This window comes from Procambarus clarkii, chromosome 21 (assembly GCF_040958095.1).
Source record: "Procambarus clarkii isolate CNS0578487 chromosome 21, FALCON_Pclarkii_2.0, whole genome shotgun sequence".
In the NCBI taxonomy this organism is placed as follows: domain Eukaryota; kingdom Metazoa; phylum Arthropoda; class Malacostraca; order Decapoda; family Cambaridae; genus Procambarus; species Procambarus clarkii.
In genome coordinates this window covers 5,193,058-5,215,418 of record NC_091170.1, presented here as the reverse complement: position 1 = coordinate 5,215,418, position 22,361 = coordinate 5,193,058, and the positions used below count along the sequence as shown (strand labels likewise).

General features: G+C 45.2%; 1 protein-coding gene across 1 annotated transcript; it reads right to left on the bottom strand.

The window, feature by feature from the left end:
- Positions 1-566: 566 nt before the first annotated feature.
- Positions 567-1,548, bottom strand: LOC123750584 (COMM domain-containing protein 5-like). Its single transcript, XM_069328416.1, is given in 2 exon segments — positions 567-872; positions 875-1,548. Coding segments are annotated over 2 exon segments (660 nt in total). The 5' UTR covers positions 1,449-1,548; the 3' UTR covers positions 567-786.
- Positions 1,549-22,361: the final 20,813 nt, after the last annotated feature.

The window sequence follows — 22,361 nt, the reverse complement described above, 5'->3', positions numbered from 1 at the left end:
AACACTCTCTGACCCATGTTGCCCTCACCTCCACCCCTCGCTGAGTCATGTTGCCCTCACCTCCACCCCTCACTGAGTCATGTTGCCCTCACCTCCACCCCTCGCTGAGTCATGTTGCCCTCACCTCCACCCCTCACTGGCTTATGCTGCCCTCACCTCCACCCCTCACTGACCCATGTTTTCTTCTTCTTGAGATGATATCGGGGCTTTAGTGTCCCCGCGGCCCGGTCCTCGACCAGGCCTCCGCTCCCAGGAAGCAGCCCGTGACAGCTGACTAACACCCAGGTACTTATTTTACTGCTAGGTAACAGGGGCATAGGGTGAAAGAAACTCTGTCCATTGTTTCTCGCCGGCGCCTGGGATCGAACCCAGGACCACAGGATCACAAGTCCAGCGTGCTGTCCGTTCGGCCGACAGGCTCTAGGATGCAATCTCTAGTCTAATTAATACTTGTAATCATATCCAAACACAAAACTTTATCAATCAAAATAATTACAGTAGAGTTCTGAGCACAGATTACAGTGCCTGCACCAGTAATGGGTTTGTTTACTTATTTATTAAAATACCCTCATGAATCATCAACAATGCAAGTTCTATGTCCTATATATTACTGTGTAGTATATCTTCAATAGAAACATTGATTTCAAAAATGCTATGGCTCTCTTATTATTTTTTAACAGAAGTAATGAAGACATTCTAAACTTGGATAAAAGTACAATCATGTGTGTTCTATACTAAACCATCACATATTACCATGCCATTAAAAGTCGACAATGCAAATGTGATCTATAATTTTTTACATACAGGAGATACTTCAAGTGATTCCATTTGGTGTAAAAGACTGGCAACAGTGTATCTAAGTTGGTGGAATGTGGCACATGGAAGGTATGCGAGGCTCCCTCACTTGTCTCCATCCTTATTATCACCACTGGCTCCAGCACACGGGAAAGCCAACTGGTAGAGATTGTGACCTCGACTCTCCAGCTAAGATTAGTGATGACAGGAAGAGCAGGAGTTGTGGAAATAAGCTGCTTGTTAATATCCAATCGAGCAGACCCATAAACTACCTTGCACACATCTACAGCAAATTCTTCTGGTATTCCAATATTTGTTAGATCAGCAGAGAAAAAATCTTGACGAGTAGTAACAGTGTTAACTCTCATTGCTGCCCTTAGCAATGACACAACGCCAGCATACTGAGCACAAGTATTCAACACTGTATCCTCTGTAACACCTTGGGAAGAATTACAAAGTTGCTCAATTGCTGCTTCACACTCTGGTTGTTCTAAACTTCCCTGCAGATAGCCCAGCCCCAATTTAATCATTCTTCTGAAGGTCAGCTTGTCCATTCCTTGTGAGGCTTTTACAAGAGTTTTCACCTCATTTGAGACACTGGCATTGAAGAACACATTTTTTTGTCCACCTCCAGAAGATGCAGAGCTTATCATGGTGTTTCTTTTATCACTTTGGTGTGAATAAATATAACATTTGTTTGATGCTCCACTTCTCAAATTGATCTTCCCACTGTCCACTCAAGGTGACCAGGGAGGAGAGGTGGCAGGCACTTAAGATTTAGAAGAGAAACCAGGTTAGGTAACATTGCCTTCACCTCCAACCCTCACTGACCCATGTTGCCTTCACCTCCAACCTTTCACTGACCCATGTTGCCCTCATCTCTAGCCCTCACTGAGTCATGTTGCCCTCACCTCTCACTGAGTCATGTTGCCCTTATCCCCACCCCTCACTGAGTCATGTTGCTCTCACCTCCACCCCTCACTGACCCATGTTGCCCTCATCTCCACCCCTCACTGACCCATGTTGCCCTCACCTCCACCCCTCACTGAGTCATGTTGCCCTCACCTCCACCCGTCACTGAGTAATGTTGCCCTCATCTCCACCCCTTACTGACCCATGTTGCCCTCATCTCTAGCCCTCACTGAGTCATGTTGCCCTCACCTCCACCTCTCACTGAGTCATGTTGCCCTTATCTCCACCCCTCACTAAGTCATGTTGCCCTCATCTCCACCCCTCACTGACCCATGTTGCCCTCACCTCCACCCCTCACTGACCCATGTTGCCCTCACCTCCACCCCTCACTGACCCATGTTGCCCTCACTTCAACCCCTCACTGAGTCATCTTGCTGTCACGTCAACATGTGAGCCATTACCTCCAACCCACACTGACCACATATCTGGCACAATTCTCTCATATACAATTACAAACATTCACAATTAATACACAACTCGCACATCTAACACACATTTACATTAGCAATTAATGCAAAATTTGTGCGAATTCAATTAATAAACAACTAGCAAAAATACTAAATTCACACCAATTCAATTACAATAATTGCCCAAATATTTGACAACTTGTACAATTATCACACATCTTACATAACTATTACACACAGCTTGCACTAATACACATGTTCTATTCATCTAGTTCATGGCTATTACTTTTTAATACTTTAGAAATACCTCCTTGATACATCCTCTCCACTTATGTTACCCATATATATTTAAGCAAACCATCCAACATTCCTACTGGATCTAACCTTAGTTATGATAGGTTAGGACAGGTCCTAACCTATCATAACTAATACATCCTATTAGAACCTCAATTTAACCAAATCGAGCTTAGATTCCATTTGTAATATCGAGTTCAACCTAGCAAAAGCTAACCTAATTAAATATAAGCACCCATATCCTCTCATGCAACCCTTTGTGACCTTTATCCATTCATTACAAGAGCTAGCTAAAACTCAAACCCAAATAGGGTAATTTACACTATTTCATGATCAAGGTAAATCATTACCCCTGAGATATTATATATCCTACATTACACAGACTTACCTAACCTGACCTAGCACAACCAAAGCTAGGTTGTTTGCCTTTTATTAATTAAAGTTGGCAAAATTTAAGATGTATCATCTAAATTTTACATAATTTTAGGTATTTTCCACCAAATTTACCCCAATTTACCAAAATTCAGGTAATTTAATCAAATTTTCACCAAATTTTACCACATTTACCGTATCATAGCACAGTCAAAGCCCAGTACTCCCAAGTTTCACCTATTCCCTGCAATTTTAATGTCTATTTCCAATATCCAGTCATCGCATATCATACCGCATTCCTAAGACCACAGCACCTACATCCTCACATACAACCTTTTGTAGCCTTTCTCCAACCATTACAAGAGGTAGCTGAAACTCAAACCCAAATAGGCTAATTTAAATTATTTAATGAACAAACTAGTTAATTATCCCTAAGATATTATATATCCTACTCAACACACTCCTACCTAACCTGACATAGCACATCCAGAGATCGATTTTATTAAAGATGGCGAAATATAAGCTGTCCCAACTAATTTTACCTAATATAAGAAAATCTCCAAAACATTTTCCTGAATTTAGGTACTTTAATACAATGTCCCCAAATGTACCATATCATAGCACAGCCAAAGTTTCACCTGTTCCATATAAATGGAACCCTATTCCCAATTTCCTATATCCACCATCCAGTCTTTGCATAACATAACCCATTCCCAACACCTCAGCACCCATTATCCAACCATACAACCCGATGTAGCCTCTGTCCATCCATTACACATTCTAGCTATAACTCGAACCTAAAGAGGGTAATAAACTCTGTTTTTGGAACAAGCTAATTCATTACCACTAACATATTTTATATCCAACCCTACACAGCCCTACTAAACCTGACCTAGCACATCCAAAGCTAGATTTTATTAAAGATGGCGAAATTTAAGCTATCCCACCTACATTTTTACCTAATTTAAAACAATTTCCACCAAAATTTACCTGAATTTACTTAAATTTAGCTAACGTAATATAATTTTCACCAAATTTACCCAAATTTATAGAAACATAGCACAATCAAAGCCCAAATTACCCAAGTTTCGCATATTCCATATAAAATTAATGTGTGTTACCAATATCCATCCACAGCATGGCATACCCTATTCTTAAGTCCATTTCATAGTGTTAGTGTTTTTCCAATTAGCAATTTTCCTACATCTAGATGCATTTATTGGCCTCAATATAACCTAACCTATCCCAACCTACCCTACCCTAACACAGCCAAAGCCCAATTTACCAAAATTTATCCCAATTTGAGTCAATTCCACTAAATGTACCCCATTTCAAAACAAATCAAAGTTTAAATTAACTAAATGTAACTAAACACATTACAACCAAAATTGGATTTAGCTGTTAGAGCAGTTACCATCTATTACCAACATTCGGTGTTTGCTGCAAATACCCCATTCCTATTGATCTTCCCACTGTCCACTCAAGGGGATCTGGGAATCTTCTGCCAGTGTGTTGCTGGAGATACCTGCCAGTGTGTTGTTGGGGACTTCTACCAGTGTGTTGCTGGACACTTCTGCCAGTGCGTTGCTGGAGACCCCTGCCAGTGTGTTGCTGGAGACCCCTGACAGTGTGTTGTTGGAGACCCCTGACAGTGTGCTGCTGGAGACCCCTGCCAGTGTGTTGCTGGAGACCCCTGACAGTGTGTTGTTGGAGACCCCTGACAGTGTGCTGCTGGAGACCCCTACCAGTGTGTTGCTGGAGACCCCTGCCAGAGTGTTGCTGGAGACCTCTGCTGGAGACTTCTGCCAGTGTGTTGCTAGGGACCCTTGCCAGTGTGTTGCAGGGGACTTCTGCCAGTGTGTTGCTGGAGACTTCTGCCTGTGTATTGCTGGAGACCCCTGCCAGTGAGTTGCTGGAGACCCCTGCACATGAGTTGCTGGAGACTTCTTCCAATGTGTTGCTGGAGACCTCTGCCAGTGTGTTGCTGGAGACTTCTGCCAGAGTGTTGCTGGAGACCCCTGCTGGTGTGTTGCTGGAGACTTCTGCCAGTGTGTTGCTGGGGACCCTTGCCAGTGTGTTGCAGGGGACTTCTGCCAGTGTGTTGCTGGAGACTTCTGCCAGTGTGTTGCTGGAGACCCCTGCCAGTGTGTTGCTGGAGACCCCTGCTAGTGTGTTGCTGGAGACCCCTGCCAGTGTGTTGCTGGAGACCCCTGCCAGTGAGTTGCTGGAGACCTGCCAGTGTATTGCTGGAGACCTGCCAGTGTGTTGCTGGGAACTTCTGCCAGTGTGTTGCTGAGGACTTCTGCCAGTGAGTTGCTGGAGAATTCTGCCAGTGTGTTGCTGGACACTTCTGCCAGTGTGTTGCTGGAGACTTCTGTCAATGTGTTTCTGGAGACTTCTTCCAGTGTGTTGCTGTAAACTTCTGCAAGTGTGTTGCTGGACACTTCTGCCAGTGTGTTGTTGGATACCTCTTCCAATGTGTTGCAGGGCACTTTTGCCAGTGGGGTTGCTGGAGACCCCTGCCAGTGTGTTGCTGCGGACTTCTGCAAGTGTGTTGCTGGGGATTTCTGCCAGTGTGTTGCTGGACACTTCTGCCAGTGTGTTGCTGGGGACTTATGCCAGTGTGTTGCTGGGGGCTTATGCCAGTGTGTTGCTGGGGACTTCTGCCAGTGTGTTCCTGGAGACCTGCCAGTGTATTGCTGGACACTTCTGCCAGTGTGTTGCTGGACACTTCTGCCAGTGTGTTCCTGGAGACCTGCCAGTGTGTTGCTGGGGACTTCTGCCAGTGCGTTGCTGAGGACTTCTGCCAGTGTGTTGCTGGACACTTCTGCCAGTGTGTTGCTGGGAACGTCTGCCAGTGTGTTGCAGGAGACCCCTGCCAGTGTGTTGCTGGAGACTTCTGCCAGTGTGTTGCTGGAGATTTCTGCCAATGTGTTGCTGGATACTTCTGCTAATGTTTTGCTGGAAACTTCTGCCAGTGTATTGATAGGAACGTTTGCCAGTTTGTATCTGGAGACTTCTGTCACTGTGTTGCTGTAGACCTGCCAATGTTGCTGGACACTTCTGCCAGTGTGTTGCTGGACACTTCTGCCAGAGCGTGTTGCTGGAAATTTCTACCAGTGTGTTGCTGGGAACGTTTGCCAGTGTGTTGCTGGAGACTTCTTGCTGGTGTTGTATTCTATCGGGGAAGTTACCTGATGCTTGCTTACCGTCGAACAGAGTCCTCAACCACTCCCTGACAGAACAAACAGCCGACTTCGGTAGCCACACTCCCGCTACCGTCGATCGACCAGCAATGGACACTGGAGAGCTTGCAATTATTTGAGAGATCACCCTGGTAAGAGTCTGGGGTCTGGTTAAGGGCTTCAGTGTCACCTTTATTTAGAGATACGGTTCACACTGCCTAGTTGTCATGAGTACACACCCGCTCTTGAGCCGCCGTGACTCCCCGCACTCTCCTTACTGTGGGATGATCTCTCAATCATCAATCAATCGATGATCATCAATCTTCCCTTAGTTAGTTATAGTCCACTATCACCCAAGTTATAGCCATGTCTCTCTCACTTTCTCTCTCGCTAGCCAGGAAGCCTCACAGGAAGTAGTGAAAATCCAGCTAACATGTATAACATTTCATACATAAGAATATACACAACATAAATACTGGAATAGTTATAAAATAATGCAACTTCTTTGGATCCTTCCAACTTATAACACTCCAATATCGCCTTATGTCTACAACCTATAACTGTATCAGGCTCCTGGATAAACTTCAGTCTACAACCTTCTACTTCCTTCACTTTTTTAGGCTACAATACATGGCACATAAAATATTCACATATTTCCTACGTTACAATAAAGCATCAATCTCTTACCTTGCACTGCGCCTTTCACGCCAAAAAACGCAATCAAGCACTCCCTTACTAAACATCACCGTGTCTGTAAGATCTTTTGTTCCATTACCCGAGTTACCTGACAGCTGGATGGACAGCGCTTCGGATTCGTACTCCTGAGGTTCCAGGTTCGATCCCCGGTGGAGGTGGAGACAAATGGACAAAATGTTTCTTTCACCTTGATGTCCCTGTTACATAGCCGTGAATAGGTACCTGGGAGTTACACAGCTGCTACAGGCTGCTTCCTTGGGGTGTGTAGCAAAAAGCAGGCCCGGTCGAGGACCGGGCCTCGGGGACGCTAAGCCCCGAAATCATCTCAATATAACCTCAAGATAGATAACCCTTAATACAATCATCTAGGGTCATCAATGCCCAACAAGGAGGTGCAAGTCATCCTTGGGAATGACGCCTGTGGAGGATGTGTCCTCCCTAACTTCGTGAATGTCGAGGAGTGCTTGGAGCACTATAGAGAGAAAGGCGGAGTATTAGACGCCTGTGGGGGCGAGAAGGGAATCGCCGAGGTGGCGTTCCCTGTATGCGCTGTGATCCCAAGACGGTGCAACGATCACGGAGTGAGTGGATCTGATGGGGCTGAAGAAGAGACGTCTGACAGCCTGGGAGTCGATCACCTCTTCGTGGAACCCGGAGAACAAGTGTAGGGCGAAGGCAACCCGGATGGTGAGCTACAGGTGACCCTCGCCAGTTCTCTTGGGGTGGACTGCGCTCGTCTGGGGGAGTTAAAGCAGGTGGAGTTCCCAGATTTGATTCGGGAGGCCAAAGGAGGACGTGTTGGTCCCGAGAGGACCACTCATTTTTATCTGCAGGAAGGGATGCTGAGAGAGCAATGGACTCCAGGAGTGACCGTGGGAACGGTCGACGAATATGTACAGAAATTTAAGGAGCGTCTCGCATTGGCGAAAGAACTAGCAGGAAAGCATTTGAAAGAGGCGCAGTGAAAGATGTCAGAGTGGTATGACAAGAAAGCTACGCCAAGAGAGTTCCAGGTTGGGTCCCAGGTTATGGTGTTGCTGCCAGGGAAGAGCCGTGTGACCGAATCACGATTTGAGGGACCGTATAAGGTGCTACGACGGTTGGGTCCAGTAAGCTATGAAGTCAGCAAGCCGGACAGACCCCGCAAGACACAGGTGTGTCATATTGACCGTCTGAAGCCTTTCTTCCCTGAAGAAGGAGGAGACGCCGTGCAGGTCGGAACAATGCCACGAGAACCCCAGCAGAAAGTGGTCTTGTGGTGCATGCAGGCGAATCAGGAAATTTTTGCAGAGGAAGGAAAATGGTACAGGGCGGAGGGCACCCATCTCTCCAATGTGGAGAGTTTAGAGAATATCGAAGACAAGCTTCAACATCTGGAAGGAAGACAGAGAGCGGATCTGACGGACCTGTTGATAGAGGATGCATCTCTCTTTACCGACGTGCCCCGACGCCAAAAGAGCGTAACACACGAGATAGAGGTGAGGGACGCCAGGCCCATTAAACAAAGCGCTTATAGGGTCAGCCCGGAGAGACGAGAATTGATGAGGAAGAATATACAATGGAAGTGGAGAGAGGCCTGCCAGGAATCGTTTGAGAAGACGAAGAACCTGTTGACAGAGGCCCCAGTGTTGATATCCACAGATTTTACAGCCAGGTTCATTCTGTACGTAGATGCCAGTGATGTAGGGATAGGAGCCATGTTGGACCAGGAAAGAAGCGAGGTACATAGGCCTGTCGCATTTTACTCCAAGAAATTCGTGAAGTACCAGCGTGGCTATAGTACCGTCGAAAAGGAGGCTTTGGCTCTAGTAATGGCCCTAAAGCACTTCGATGTGTACGTGGGAGGAGGGGCGAGACCTGTTCTTGTTTTTACAGATCACAACCCTCCGACCTTCCTGTACAAGATGAGAAACTCCAACCAGAGGCTGACAAGGTGGACATTGCTACTACAGGAATACTGGTTAGAAATTAAGCACATCAGAGGGAAGGACAACGTGGTAGCGGATGCCCTGTCCCGAGTACACTAAACCGATATGACTCTTTTTTTTAAGGGGAGGGGTATGTGACGGTGTTCCCCCACTTATATTTCTCCCACGCCAGCTATAAGAGTCATATCTACTTTACCCGATCGTTCTCTGCGTTCCAGGGAACAATTTGACATATGTGGGAGCATGAGGTGTTCTCGCGTTGGCGAGAAATTAGCCAAAGAAGAGTGTTTTGGCCAGTGGCTTAGGCCCTTTTGGACGCCAAGATGGCGCTGGCCCGTACGTTTTCCCGCCAAGACGTTGTGACGTCAGTGGCACCAGATTGGTCAAGAACGGTGACGTGGCACAGGGAGCCAATGAGAAACGCCCCTGGCAAGTATGACGTCACGAGTACAGGGGGTTCCAGACAGCGTGTCCCGTGGCGCCAAGGAGCTAGACACAACACGTCGAGGAGGTCGGACGTGCAATCGGGGGTCCTGTCAGTCTGACAGTTTCGCCCATCTCCGGTGGATATACGCATCACCTGTGGTCTGCAAGCACCCTGTGAGGTCTTCCTGTACTCAGTGTGTCGGACAGAAGAAGGAATTTACGGGAAACGAGCAACAAGTGCTCCAGTGACAGGTGCTTTGCAAGAAGTAAAGTCTGAGCAGTGACGTCTGGGACGACTGTACAGTTTCACCAGTTGGGTGATGACGTAGTGGCTGGGCCAGTCCACCGTGAGGCAGGAGAAGAACGAACTAGCTGGGAATATGAACGACTGCAGCCGTGAGTGAGGACTGCAGACGTAGCTGTGACGAGGAGGCGACGGCCAGGAGACCGACTCCAACCCATCAAGAGGTTGTGGAGGAGCACAGAGCCTGCAGAGGGAAGAGTATGGAGAAGACGCGTTTTTGGGTGTTGGTGGAGTTCCTGGGAAGAGCATCAGTGAGTGTGTGGGGGTGTTCCCTACAACGAGTCGAGAGCCGGGACCAGGAGCTTCAATTCAACTCTCAACAGAGGACGAGTCCAAATCATTGATGGTGGAAGTAGGTAATTCAGTTTTCCCTCCCATTCCTCTTTAGTTAGCTATTAGCCAGAGTATCTTCTATGTCGTGAGTAGGGCTCACCAATGTCTATGTTTCTAGTGAGACACAGTGGTGAGGAGATGCTGTAGAGCTCTCATGGGATATATATATATATATATATATATATATATATATATATATATATATATATATATATATATATATATATATATATATATATATATATATATATATAAATTTATATATATATATATATATATATATATATATATATATATATATATAAATAAATATATATATATATATATATATATATATATATATATATATATATATATATATGTATATATATATATATATATATATATATATATATATATATGTCGTACCTAATAGCCAGAACGCACTTCTCAGCCTACTATTCAAGGCCCGATTTGCCTAATAAGCCAAGTTTTCATGAATAAATGTTTTTTCGTCTACCTAACCTACCTAACCTAACCTAACCTAGCTTTTTTTGGCTACCTAACCTAACCTTACCTATAAATATAGGTTAGGTTAGGTTAGGTAGGGTTGGTTAGGTTCGGTCATATATCTACGTTAATTTTAACTCCAATAACATAAAATTGACCTCATACATAGAGAAAAGGGTTGCTTTATCATTTCATAAGAAAAAAAATATAGTAAATATATTAATTCAGGAAAACTTGGCTTATTAGGCAAATCGGGCCTTGAATAGTAGGCTGAGAAGTGAGTTCTGGCTACTAGGTACGACATATATATATATATATATATATATATATATATATATATATATATATATATAGGGTAGTCTGTGCATTAAGCATTTGGCACTGAGTTTTCCCATATAACAGGAACCGATGAAAGAGCATTAGAGGTCCCACACTATCTCATCGCCTGGGAGAGGATTGGAGTTCTGGTTGGTTAAATACCCCAGAATTCCTACCTCTCTTATGGCTTTGAAGTATGGTGTAGTGGATACAGCATGCAACTGCCACCTTGTTGGCCAGTGTTCGAGTCTCCTGGTGGGTTGAGTGTCTAAAACGTTATAAACTTCAGCTACTGGAATAGGGCAGTCTGTGCATTAAGCATTTGGCACTGAGTTTTCCCATATAACAGGAACCGATGAAAGAGCATTAGAGGTCCCACACAATCTCATCACCTGGGAGAGGATTGGAGTTCTGGTTGGTTAAATACCCCAGAATTCCTACCTCTCTTATGGCTTTGAAGTATGGTGTAGTGGATACAGCATGCAACTGCCACCTTGTTGGCCAGTGTTCGAGTCTCCTGGTGGGTTGAGTGTCTAAAACGTTATAAACTTCAGCTACTGGAATAGGGTAGTCTGTGCATTAAGCATTTGGCACTGAGTTTTCCCATATAACAGGAACCGATGCAAGAGCATTAGAGGTCCCACACTATCTCATCGCCTGGGAGAGGATTGGAGTTCTGGTTGGTTAAATACCCCAGAATTCCTACCTCTCTTATGGCTTTGAAGTATTGTGTAGTGGATACAGCATGCAACTGCCACCTTGTTGGCCAGTGTTCGAGTCTCCTGGTGGGTTGAGTGTCTAAAAAGTTATAAACTTCAGCTACTGGAATAGGGTAGTCTGTGCATTAAGCATTTGGCACTGAGTTTTCCCATATAACAGGAACCGATGAAAGAGCATTAGAGGTCCCACACTATCTCATCGTCTGGGAGAGGATTGGAGTTCTGGTTGGTTAAATACCCCAGAATTCCTACCTCTCTTATGGCTTTGAAGTATGGTGTAGTGGATACAGCATGCAACTGCCACTTTGTTGGCCAGTGTTCGAGTCTCCTGGTGGGTTGAGTGTCTAAAAAGTTATAAACTTCAGCTACTGGAATAGGGCAGTCTGTGCATTAAGCATTTGGCACTGAGTTTTCCCATATAACAGGAACCGATGAAAGAGCATTAGAGGTCCCACACTATCTCATCGCCTGGGAGAGGATTGGAGTTCTGGTTGGTTAAATACCCCAGAATTCCTACCTCTCTTATGGCTTTGAAGTATGGTGTAGTTAATACAGCATGCAACTGCCACCTTGTTGGCCAGTGTTCGAGTCTCCTGGTGGGTTGAGTGTCTAAAAAGTTATAAACTTCAGCTACTGGAATAGGGTAGTCTGTGCATTAAGCATTTGGCACTGAGTTTTCCCATATAACAGGAACCGATGAAAGAGCATTAGAGGTCCCACACTATCTCATCGCCTGGGAGAGGATTGGAGTTCTGGTTGGTTAAATACCCCAGAATTCCTACCTCTCTTATGGCTTTGAAGTATGGTGTAGTGGATACAGCATGCAACTGCCACCTTGTTGGCCAGTGGTCGAGTCTCCTGGTGGGTTGAGTGTCTAAAATGTTATAAACTTCAGCTACTGGAATAGGGTAGTCTGTGCATTAAGCATTTGGCAATGAGTTTTCCCATATAACAGGAACCGATGAAAGAGCATTAGAGGTCCCACACTATCTCATCGCCTGGGAGAGGATTGGAGTTCTGGTTGGTTAAATACCCCAGAATTCCTACCTCTCTTATGGCTTTGAAGTATGGTGTAGTGGATACAGCATGCAACTGCCACCTTGTTGGCCAGTGTTCGAGTCTCCTGGGGGGTTGAGTGTCTAAAATGTTATAAACTTCAGCTACTGGAATAGGGTAGTCTGTGCATTAAGCATTTGGCACTGAGTTTTCCCATATAACAGGAACCGATGAAAGAGCATTAGAGGTCCCACACTATCTCATCACCTGGGAGAGGATTGGAGTTATGGTTGGTTAAATACCCCAGAATTCCTACCTCTCTTATGGCTTTGAAGTATGGTGTAGTGGATACAGCATGCAACTGCCACCTTGTTGGCCAGTGTTCGAGTCACCTGGTGGGTTGAGTGTCTAAAATGTTATAAACTTCAGCTACTGGAATAGGGTAGTCTGTGCATTAAGCATTTGGCACTGAGTTTTCCCATATAACAGGAACAGATGAAAGAGCATTAGAGGTCCCACACTATCTCATCGCCTGGGAGAGGATTGGAGTTCTGGTTGGTTAAATACCCCAGAATTCCTACCTCTCTTATGGCTTTGAAGTATGGTGTAGTGGATACAGCATGCAACTGCCACCTTGTTGGCCAGTGTTCGAGTCTCCTGGTGGGTTGAGTGTCTAAAAAGTTATAAACTTCAGCTACTGGAATAGGGCAGTCTGTGCATTAAACATTTGGCACTGAGTTTTCCCATATAACAGGAACCGATGAAAGAGCATTAGAGGTCCCACACTATCTCATCGCCTGGGAGAGGATTGGAGTTCTGGTTGCTTAAATACCCCAGAATTCCTACCTCTCTTATGGCTTTGAAGTATGGTGTAGTGGATACAGCATGCAACTGCCACCTTGTTGGCCAGTGTTCGAGTCTCCTGGTGGGTTGAGTGTCTAAAATGTTATAAACTTCAGCTACTGGAATAGGGTAGTCTGTGCATTAAGCATTTGGCACTGAGTTTTCCCATATAACAGGAACCGATGAAAGAGCATTAGAGGTCCCACACTATCTCATCGCCTGGGAGAGGATTGGAGTTCTGGTTGGTTAAATACCCCAGAATTCCTACCGCTCTTATGGCTTTGAAGTATGGTGTAGTGGATACAGCATGCAACTGCCACTTTGTTGGCCAGTGTTCAAGTCTCCTGGTGGGTTGAGTGTCTAAAAAGTTATAAACTTCAGCTACTGGAATAGGGCAGTCTGTGCATTAAGCATTTGGCACTGAGTTTTCCCATATAACAGGAACCGATGAAAGAGCATTAGAGGTCCAATACTATCTCATCGCCTGGGAGAGGATTGGAGTTCTGGTTGGTTAAATACCCCAGAATTCCTACCTCTCTTATGGCTTTGAAGTATGGTGTAGTGGATACAGCATGCAACTGCCACCTTGTTGGCCAGTGTTCGAGTCTCCTGGTGGGTTGAGTGTCTAAAATGTTATAAACTTCAGCTACTGGAATAGGGTAGTCTGTGCATTAAGCATTTGGCACTGAGTTTTCCCATATAACAGGAACCGATGAAAGAGCATTAGAGGTCCCACACTATCTCATCGCCTGGGAGAGGATTGGAGTTCTGGTTGGTTAAATACCCCAGAATTCCTACCTCTCTTATGGCTTTGAAGTATGGTGTAGTGGATACAGCATGCAACTGCCACCTTGTTGGCCAGTGTTCGAGTCTCCTGGTGGGTTGAGTGTCTAAAAAGTTATAAACTTCAGCTACTGGAATAGGGCAGTCTGTGCATTAAGCATTTGGCACTGAGTTTTCCCATATATCAGGAACCGATGAAAGAGCATTAGAGGTCCCACACTATCTCATCACCTGGGAGAGGATTGGAGTTATGGTTGGTTAAATACCCCAGAATTCCTACCTCTCTTATGGCTTTGAAGTATGGTGTAGTGGATACAGCATGCAACTGCCACTTTGTTGGCCAGTGTTCAAGTCTCCTGGTGGGTTGAGTGTCTAAAAAGTTATAAACTTCAGCTACTGGAATAGGGCAGTCTGTGCATTAAGCATTTGGCACTGAGTTTTCCCATATAACAGGAACCGATGAAAGAGCATTAGAGGTCCAATACTATCTCATCGCCTGGGAGAGGATTGGAGTTCTGGTTGGTTAAATACCCCAGAATTCCTACCTCTCTTATGGCTTTGAAGTATGGTGTAGTGGATACAGCATGCAACTGCCACCTTGTTGGCCAGTGTTCGAGTCTCCTGGTGGGTTGAGTGTCTAAAATGTTATAAACTTCAGCTACTGGAATAGGGTAGTCTGTGCATTAAGCATTTGGCACTGAGTTTTCCCATATAACAGGAACCGATGAAAGAGCATTAGAGGTCCCACACTATCTCATCGCCTGGGAGAGGATTGGAGTTCTGGTTGGTTAAATACCCCAGAATTCCTACCTCTCTTATGGCTTTGAAGTATGGTGTAGTGGATACAGCATGCAACTGCCACCTTGTTGGCCAGTGTTCGAGTCTCCTGGTGGGTTGAGTGTCTAAAAAGTTATAAACTTCAGCTACTGGAATAGGGCAGTCTGTGCATTAAGCATTTGGCACTGAGTTTTCCCATATATCAGGAACCGATGAAAGAGCATTAGAGGTCCCACACTATCTCATCACCTGGGAGAGGATTGGAGTTATGGTTGGTTAAATACCCCAGAATTCCTACCTCTCTTATGGCTTTGAAGTATGGTGTAGTGGATACAGCATGCAACTGACACCTTGTTGGCCAGTGTTCGAGTCACCTGGTGGGTTGAGTGTCTAAAATGTTATAAACTTCAGCTACTGGAATAGGGTAGTCTGTGCATTAAGCATTTGGCACTGAGTTTTCCCATATAACAGGAACCGATGAAAGAGCATTAGAGGTCCCACACTATCTCATCGCCTGGGAGAGGATTGGAGTTCTGGTTGGTTAAATACCCCAGAATTCCTACCTCTCTTATGGCTTTGAAGTATGGTGTAGTGGATACAGCATGCAACTGCCACCTTGTTGGCCAGTGTTCGAGTCTCCTGGTGGGTTGAGTGTCTAAAAAGTTATAAACTTCAGCTACTGGAATAGGGCAGTCTGTGCATTAAGCATTTGGCACTGAGTTTTCCCATATAACAGGAACCGATGAAAGAGCATTAGAGGTCCCACACAATCTCATCACCTGGGAGAGGATTGGAGTTCTGGTTGGTTAAATACCCCAGAATTCCTACCTCTCTTATGGCTTTGAAGTATGGTGTAGTGGATACAGCATGCAACTGCCACCTTGTTGGCCAGTGTTCGAGTCTCCTGGTGGGTTGAGTGTCTAAAAAGTTATAAACTTCAGCTACTGGAATAGGGCAGTCTGTGCATTAAGCATTTGGCACTGAGTTTTCCCATATATCAGGAACCGATGAAACAGCATTAGAGGTCCCACACTATCTCATCACCTGGGAGAGGATTGGAGTTATGGTTGGTTAAATACCCCAGAATTCCTACCTCTCTTATGGCTTTGAAGTATGGTGTAGTGGATACAGCATGCAACTGCCACCTTGTTGGCCAGTGCTCGAGTCACCTGGTGGGTTGAGTGTCTAAAATGTTATAAACTTCAGCTACTGGAATAGGGTAGTCTGTGCATTAAGCATTTGGCACTGACTTTTCCCATATAACAGGAACCGATGAAAGAGCATTAGAGGTCCCACACTATCTCATCGCCTGGGAGAGGATTGGAGTTCTGGTTGGTTAAATACCCCAGAATTCCTACCTCTCTTATGGCTTTGAAGTATGGTGTAGTGGATACAGCATGCAACTGCCACCTGGTTGGCCAGTGTTCGAGTCTCCTGGTGGGTTGAGTGTCTAAAAAGTTATAAACTTCAGCTACTGGAATAGGGCAGTCTGTGCATTAAGCATTTGGCACTGAGTTTTCCCATATAACAGGAACCGATGAAAGAGCATTAGAGGTCCCACACAATCTCATCACCTGGGAGAGGATTGGAGTTCTGGTTGGTTAAATACCCCAGAATTCCTACCTCTCTTATGGCTTTGAAGTATGGTGTAGTGGATACAGCATGCAACTGCCACCTTGTTGGCCAGTGTTCGAGTCTCCTGGTGGGTTGAGTGTCTAAAATGTTATAAACTTCAGCTACTGGAATAGGGTAGTCTGTGCATTAAGCATTTGGCACTGAGTTTTCCCATATAACAGGAACCGATGAAAGAGCATTAGAGGTCCCACACTATCTCATCGCCTGGGAGAGGATTGGAGTTCTGGTTGGTTAAATACCCCAGAATTCCTACCTCTCTTATGGCTTTGAAGTATGGTGTAGTGGATACAGCATGCAACTGCCACCTTGTTGGCCAGTGTTCGAGTCTCCTGGTGGGTTGACTGTCTAAAAAGTTATAAACTTCAGCTACTGGAATAGGGCAGTCTGTGCATTAAGCATTTGTCACTGAGTTTTCCCATATAACAGGAACCGATGAAAGAGCATTAAAGGTCCCACACTATCTCATCGCCTGGGAGAGGATTGGAGTTCTGGTTGGTTAAATACCCCAGAATTCCTACCTCTCTTATGGCTTTGAAGTATGGTGTAGTGGATACAGCATGCAACTGCCACCTTGTTGGCCAGTGTTCGAGTCTCCTGGTGGGTTGAGTGTCTAAAAAGTTATCAACTTCAGCTACTGGAATAGGGTAGTCTGTGCATTAAGCATTTGGCACTGAGTTTTCCCATATAACAGGAACCGATGAAAGAGCATTAGAGGTCCCACACTATCTCATCGCCTGGGAGAGGATTGGAGTTCTGGTTGGTTAAATACCCCAGAATTCCTACCTCTCTTATGGCTTTGAAGTATGGTGTAGTGGATACAGCATGCAACTGCCACCTTGTTGGCCAGTGTTCGAGTCTCCTGGTGGGTTGAGTGTCTAAAAAGTTATAAACTTCAGCTACTGGAATAGGGCAGTCTGTGCATTAAGCATTTGGCACTGAGTTTTCCCATATAACAGGAACCGATGAAAGAGCATTAGAGGTCCCACACTATCTCATCACCTGGGAGAGGATTGGAGTTCTGTTTGGATAAATACCCCAGAATTCCTACCTCTCTTATGGCTTTGAAGTATGGTGTAGTGGATACAGCATGCAACTGCCACCTTGTTGGCCAGTGTTCGAGTCTCCTGGTGGGTTGAGTGTCTAAAAAGTTATAAACTTCAGCTACTGGAATAGGGTAGTCTGTGCATTAAGCATTTGGCACTGAGCTTTCCCATATAACAGGAACCGATGAAAGAGCATTAGAGGTCCCACACTATCTCATCGCCTGGGAGAGGATTGGAGTTCTGGTTGGTTAAATACCCCAGAATTCCTACCTCTCTTATGGCTTTGAAGTATGGTGTAGTGGATACAGCATGCAACTGCCACCTTGTTGGCCAGTGTTCGAGTCCCCTGGTGGGTTGAGTGACTAAAAAGTTATAAACTTCAGCTACTGGAATAGGGTAGTCTGTGCATTAAGCATTTGGCACTGAGTTTTCCCATATAACAGGAACCGATGAAAGAGCATTAGAGGTCCCACACTATCTCATCGCCTGGGAGAGGATTGGAGTTCTGGTTGGTTAAATACCCCAGAATTCCTTCCTCTCTTATGGCTTTGAAGTATGGTGTAGTGGATACAGCATGCAACTGCCACCTTGTTGGCCAGTGTTCGAGTCTCCTGGTGGGTTGAGTGTCTAAAAAGTTATAAACTTCAGCTACTGGAATAGGGTAGTCTGTACATTAAGCATTTGGCACTGAGTTTTCCCATATAACAGGAACCGATGAAAGAGCATTAGAGGTCCCACACTATCTCATCGCCTGGGAGAGGATTGGAGTTCTGGTTGGTTAAATACCCCAGAATTCCTACCTCTCTTATGGCTTTGAAGTATGGTGTAGTGGATACAGCATGCAACTGCCACTTTGTTGGCCAGTGTTCGAGTCTCCTGGTGGGTTGAGTGTCTAAAAAGTTATAAACTTCAGCTACTGGAATAGGGCAGTCTGTGCATTAAGCATTTGGCACTGAGTTTTCCCATATAACAGGAACCGATGAAAGAGCATTAGAGGTCCCACACTATCTCATCGCCTGGGAGAGGATTGGAGTTCTGGTTGGTTAAATACCCCAGAATTCCTACCTCTCTTATGGCTTTGAAGTATGGTGTAGTGGATACAGCATGCAACTGCCACCTTGTTGGCCAGTGTTCGAGTTTCCTGGTGGGTTGAGTGTCTAAAAAGTTATAAACTTCAGCTACTGGAATAGGGTAGTCTGTGCATTAAGCATTTGGCACTGAGTTTTCCCATATAACAGGAACCGATGAAAGAGCATTAGAGGTTCCACACTATCTCATCGCCTGGGAGAGGATTGGAGTTCTGGTTGGTTAAATACCCCAGAATTCCTACCTCTCTTATGGCTTTGAAGTATGGTGTAGTGGATACAGCATGCAACTGCCACCTTGTTGGCCAGTGTTCGAGTCTCCTGGTGGGTTGAGTGTCTAAAAAGTTATAAACTTCAGCTACTGGAATAGGGCAGTCTGTGCATTAAGCATTTGGCACTGAGTTTTCCCATATAACAGGAACCGATGAAAGAGCATTAGAGGTCCCACACAATCTCATCACCTGGGAGAGGATTGGAGTTCTGGTTGGTTAAATACCCCAGAATTCCTACCTCTCTTATGGCTTTGAAGTATGGTGTAGTGGATACAGCATGCAACTGCCACCTTGTTGGCCAGTGTTCGAGTCTCCTGGTGGGTTGAGTGTCTAAAAAGTTATAAACTTCAGCTACTGGAATAGGGCAGTCTGTGCATTAAGCATTTGGCACTGAGTTTTCCCATATATCAGGAACCGATGAAAGAGCATTAGAGGTCCCACACTATCTCATCACCTGGGAGAGGATTGGAGTTATGGTTGGTTAAATACCCCAGAATTCCTACCTCTCTTATGGCTTTGAAGTATGGTGTAGTGGATACAGCATGCAACTGCCACCTTGTTGGCCAGTGCTCGAGTCACCTGGTGGGTTGAGTGTCTAAAATGTTATAAACTTCAGCTACTGGAATAGGGTAGTCTGTGCATTAAGCATTTGGCACTGACTTTTCCCATATAACAGGAACCGATGAAAGAGCATTATAGGTCCCACACTATCTCATCGCCTGGGAGAGGATTGGAGTTCTGGTTGGTTAAATACCCCAGAATTCCTACCTCTCTTATGGCTTTGAAGTATGGTGTAGTGGATACAGCATGCAACTGCCACCTGGTTGGCCAGTGTTCGAGTCTCCTGGTGGGTTGAGTGTCTAAAAAGTTATAAACTTCAGCTACTGGAATAGGGCAGTCTGTGCATTAAGCATTTGGCACTGAGTTTTCCCATATAACAGGAACCGATGAAAGAGCATTAGAGGTCCCACACAATCTCATCACCTGGGAGAGGATTGGAGTTCTGGTTGGTTAAATACCCCAGAATTCCTACCTCTCTTATGGCTTTGAAGTATGGTGTAGTGGATACAGCATGCAACTGCCACCTTGTTGGCCAGTGTTCGAGTCTCCTGGTGGGTTGAGTGTCTAAAATGTTATAAACTTCAGCTACTGGAATAGGGTAGTCTGTGCATTAAGCATTTGGCACTGAGTTTTCCCATATAACAGGAACCGATGAAAGAGCATTAGAGGTCCCACACTATCTCATCGCCTGGGAGAGGATTGGAGTTCTGGTTGGTTAAATACCCCAGAATTCCTACCTCTCTTATGGCTTTGAAGTATGGTGTAGTGGATACAGCATGCAACTGCCACCTTGTTGGCCAGTGTTCGAGTCTCCTGGTGGGTTGACTGTCTAAAAAGTTATAAACTTCAGCTACTGGAATAGGGCAGTCTGTGCATTAAGCATTTGTCACTGAGTTTTCCCATATAACAGGAACCGATGAAAGAGCATTAAAGGTCCCACACTATCTCATCGCCTGGGAGAGGATTGGAGTTCTGGTTGGTTAAATACCCCAGAATTCCTACCTCTCTTATGGCTTTGAAGTATGGTGTAGTGGATACAGCATGCAACTGCCACCTTGTTGGCCAGTGTTCGAGTCTCCTGGTGGGTTGAGTGTCTAAAAAGTTATCAACTTCAGCTACTGGAATAGGGTAGTCTGTGCATTAAGCATTTGGCACTGAGTTTTCCCATATAACAGGAACCGATGAAAGAGCATTAGAGGTCCCACACTATCTCATCGCCTGGGAGAGGATTGGAGTTCTGGTTGGTTAAATACCCCAGAATTCCTACCTCTCTTATGGCTTTGAAGTATGGTGTAGTGGATACAGCATGCAACTGCCACCTTGTTGGCCAGTGTTCGAGTTTCCTGGTGGGTTGAGTGTCTAAAAAGTTATAAACTTCAGCTACTGGAATAGGGTAGTCTGTGCATTAAGCATTTGGCACTGAGTTTTCCCATATAACAGGAACCGATGAAAGAGCATTAGAGGTTCCACACTATCTCATCGCCTGGGAGAGGATTGGAGTTCTGGTTGGTTAAATACCCCAGAATTCCTACCTCTCTTATGGCTTTGAAGTATGGTGTAGTGGATACAGCATGCAACTGCCACCTTGTTGGCCAGTGTTCGAGTCTCCTGGTGGGTTGAGTGTCTAAAAAGTTATAAACTTCAGCTACTGGAATAGGGCAGTCTGTGCATTAAGCATTTGGCACTGAGTTTTCCCATATAACAGGAACCGATGAAAGAGCATTAGAGGTCCCACACAATCTCATCACCTGGGAGAGGATTGGAGTTCTGGTTGGTTAAATACCCCAGAATTCCTACCTCTCTTATGGCTTTGAAGTATGGTGTAGTGGATACAGCATGCAACTGCCACCTTGTTGGCCAGTGTTCGAGTCTCCTGGTGGGTTGAGTGTCTAAAAAGTTATAAACTTCAGCTACTGGAATAGGGCAGTCTGTGCATTAAGCATTTGGCACTGAGTTTTCCCATATATCAGGAACCGATGAAAGAGCATTAGAGGTCCCACACTATCTCATCACCTGGGAGAGGATTGGAGTTATGGTTGGTTAAATACCCCAGAATTCCTACCTCTCTTATGGCTTTGAAGTATGGTGTAGTGGATACAGCATGCAACTGCCACCTTGTTGGCCAGTGCTCGAGTCACCTGGTGGGTTGAGTGTCTAAAATGTTATAAACTTCAGCTACTGGAATAGGGTAGTCTGTGCATTAAGCATTTGGCACTGACTTTTCCCATATAACAGGAACCGATGAAAGAGCATTATAGGTCCCACACTATCTCATCGCCTGGGAGAGGATTGGAGTTCTGGTTGGTTAAATACCCCAGAATTCCTACCTCTCTTATGGCTTTGAAGTATGGTGTAGTGGATACAGCATGCAACTGCCACCTGGTTGGCCAGTGTTCGAGTCTCCTGGTGGGTTGAGTGTCTAAAAAGTTATAAACTTCAGCTACTGGAATAGGGCAGTCTGTGCATTAAGCATTTGGCACTGAGTTTTCCCATATAACAGGAACCGATGAAAGAGCATTAGAGGTCCCACACAATCTCATCACCTGGGAGAGGATTGGAGTTCTGGTTGGTTAAATACCCCAGAATTCCTACCTCTCTTATGGCTTTGAAGTATGGTGTAGTGGATACAGCATGCAACTGCCACCTTGTTGGCCAGTGTTCGAGTCTCCTGGTGGGTTGAGTGTCTAAAATGTTATAAACTTCAGCTACTGGAATAGGGTAGTCTGTGCATTAAGCATTTGGCACTGAGTTTTCCCATATAACAGGAACCGATGAAAGAGCATTAGAGGTCCCACACTATCTCATCGCCTGGGAGAGGATTGGAGTTCTGGTTGGTTAAATACCCCAGAATTCCTACCTCTCTTATGGCTTTGAAGTATGGTGTAGTGGATACAGCATGCAACTGCCACCTTGTTGGCCAGTGTTCGAGTCTCCTGGTGGGTTGACTGTCTAAAAAGTTATAAACTTCAGCTACTGGAATAGGGCAGTCTGTGCATTAAGCATTTGTCACTGAGTTTTCCCATATAACAGGAACCGATGAAAGAGCATTAAAGGTCCCACACTATCTCATCGCCTGGGAGAGGATTGGAGTTCTGGTTGGTTAAATACCCCAGAATTCCTACCTCTCT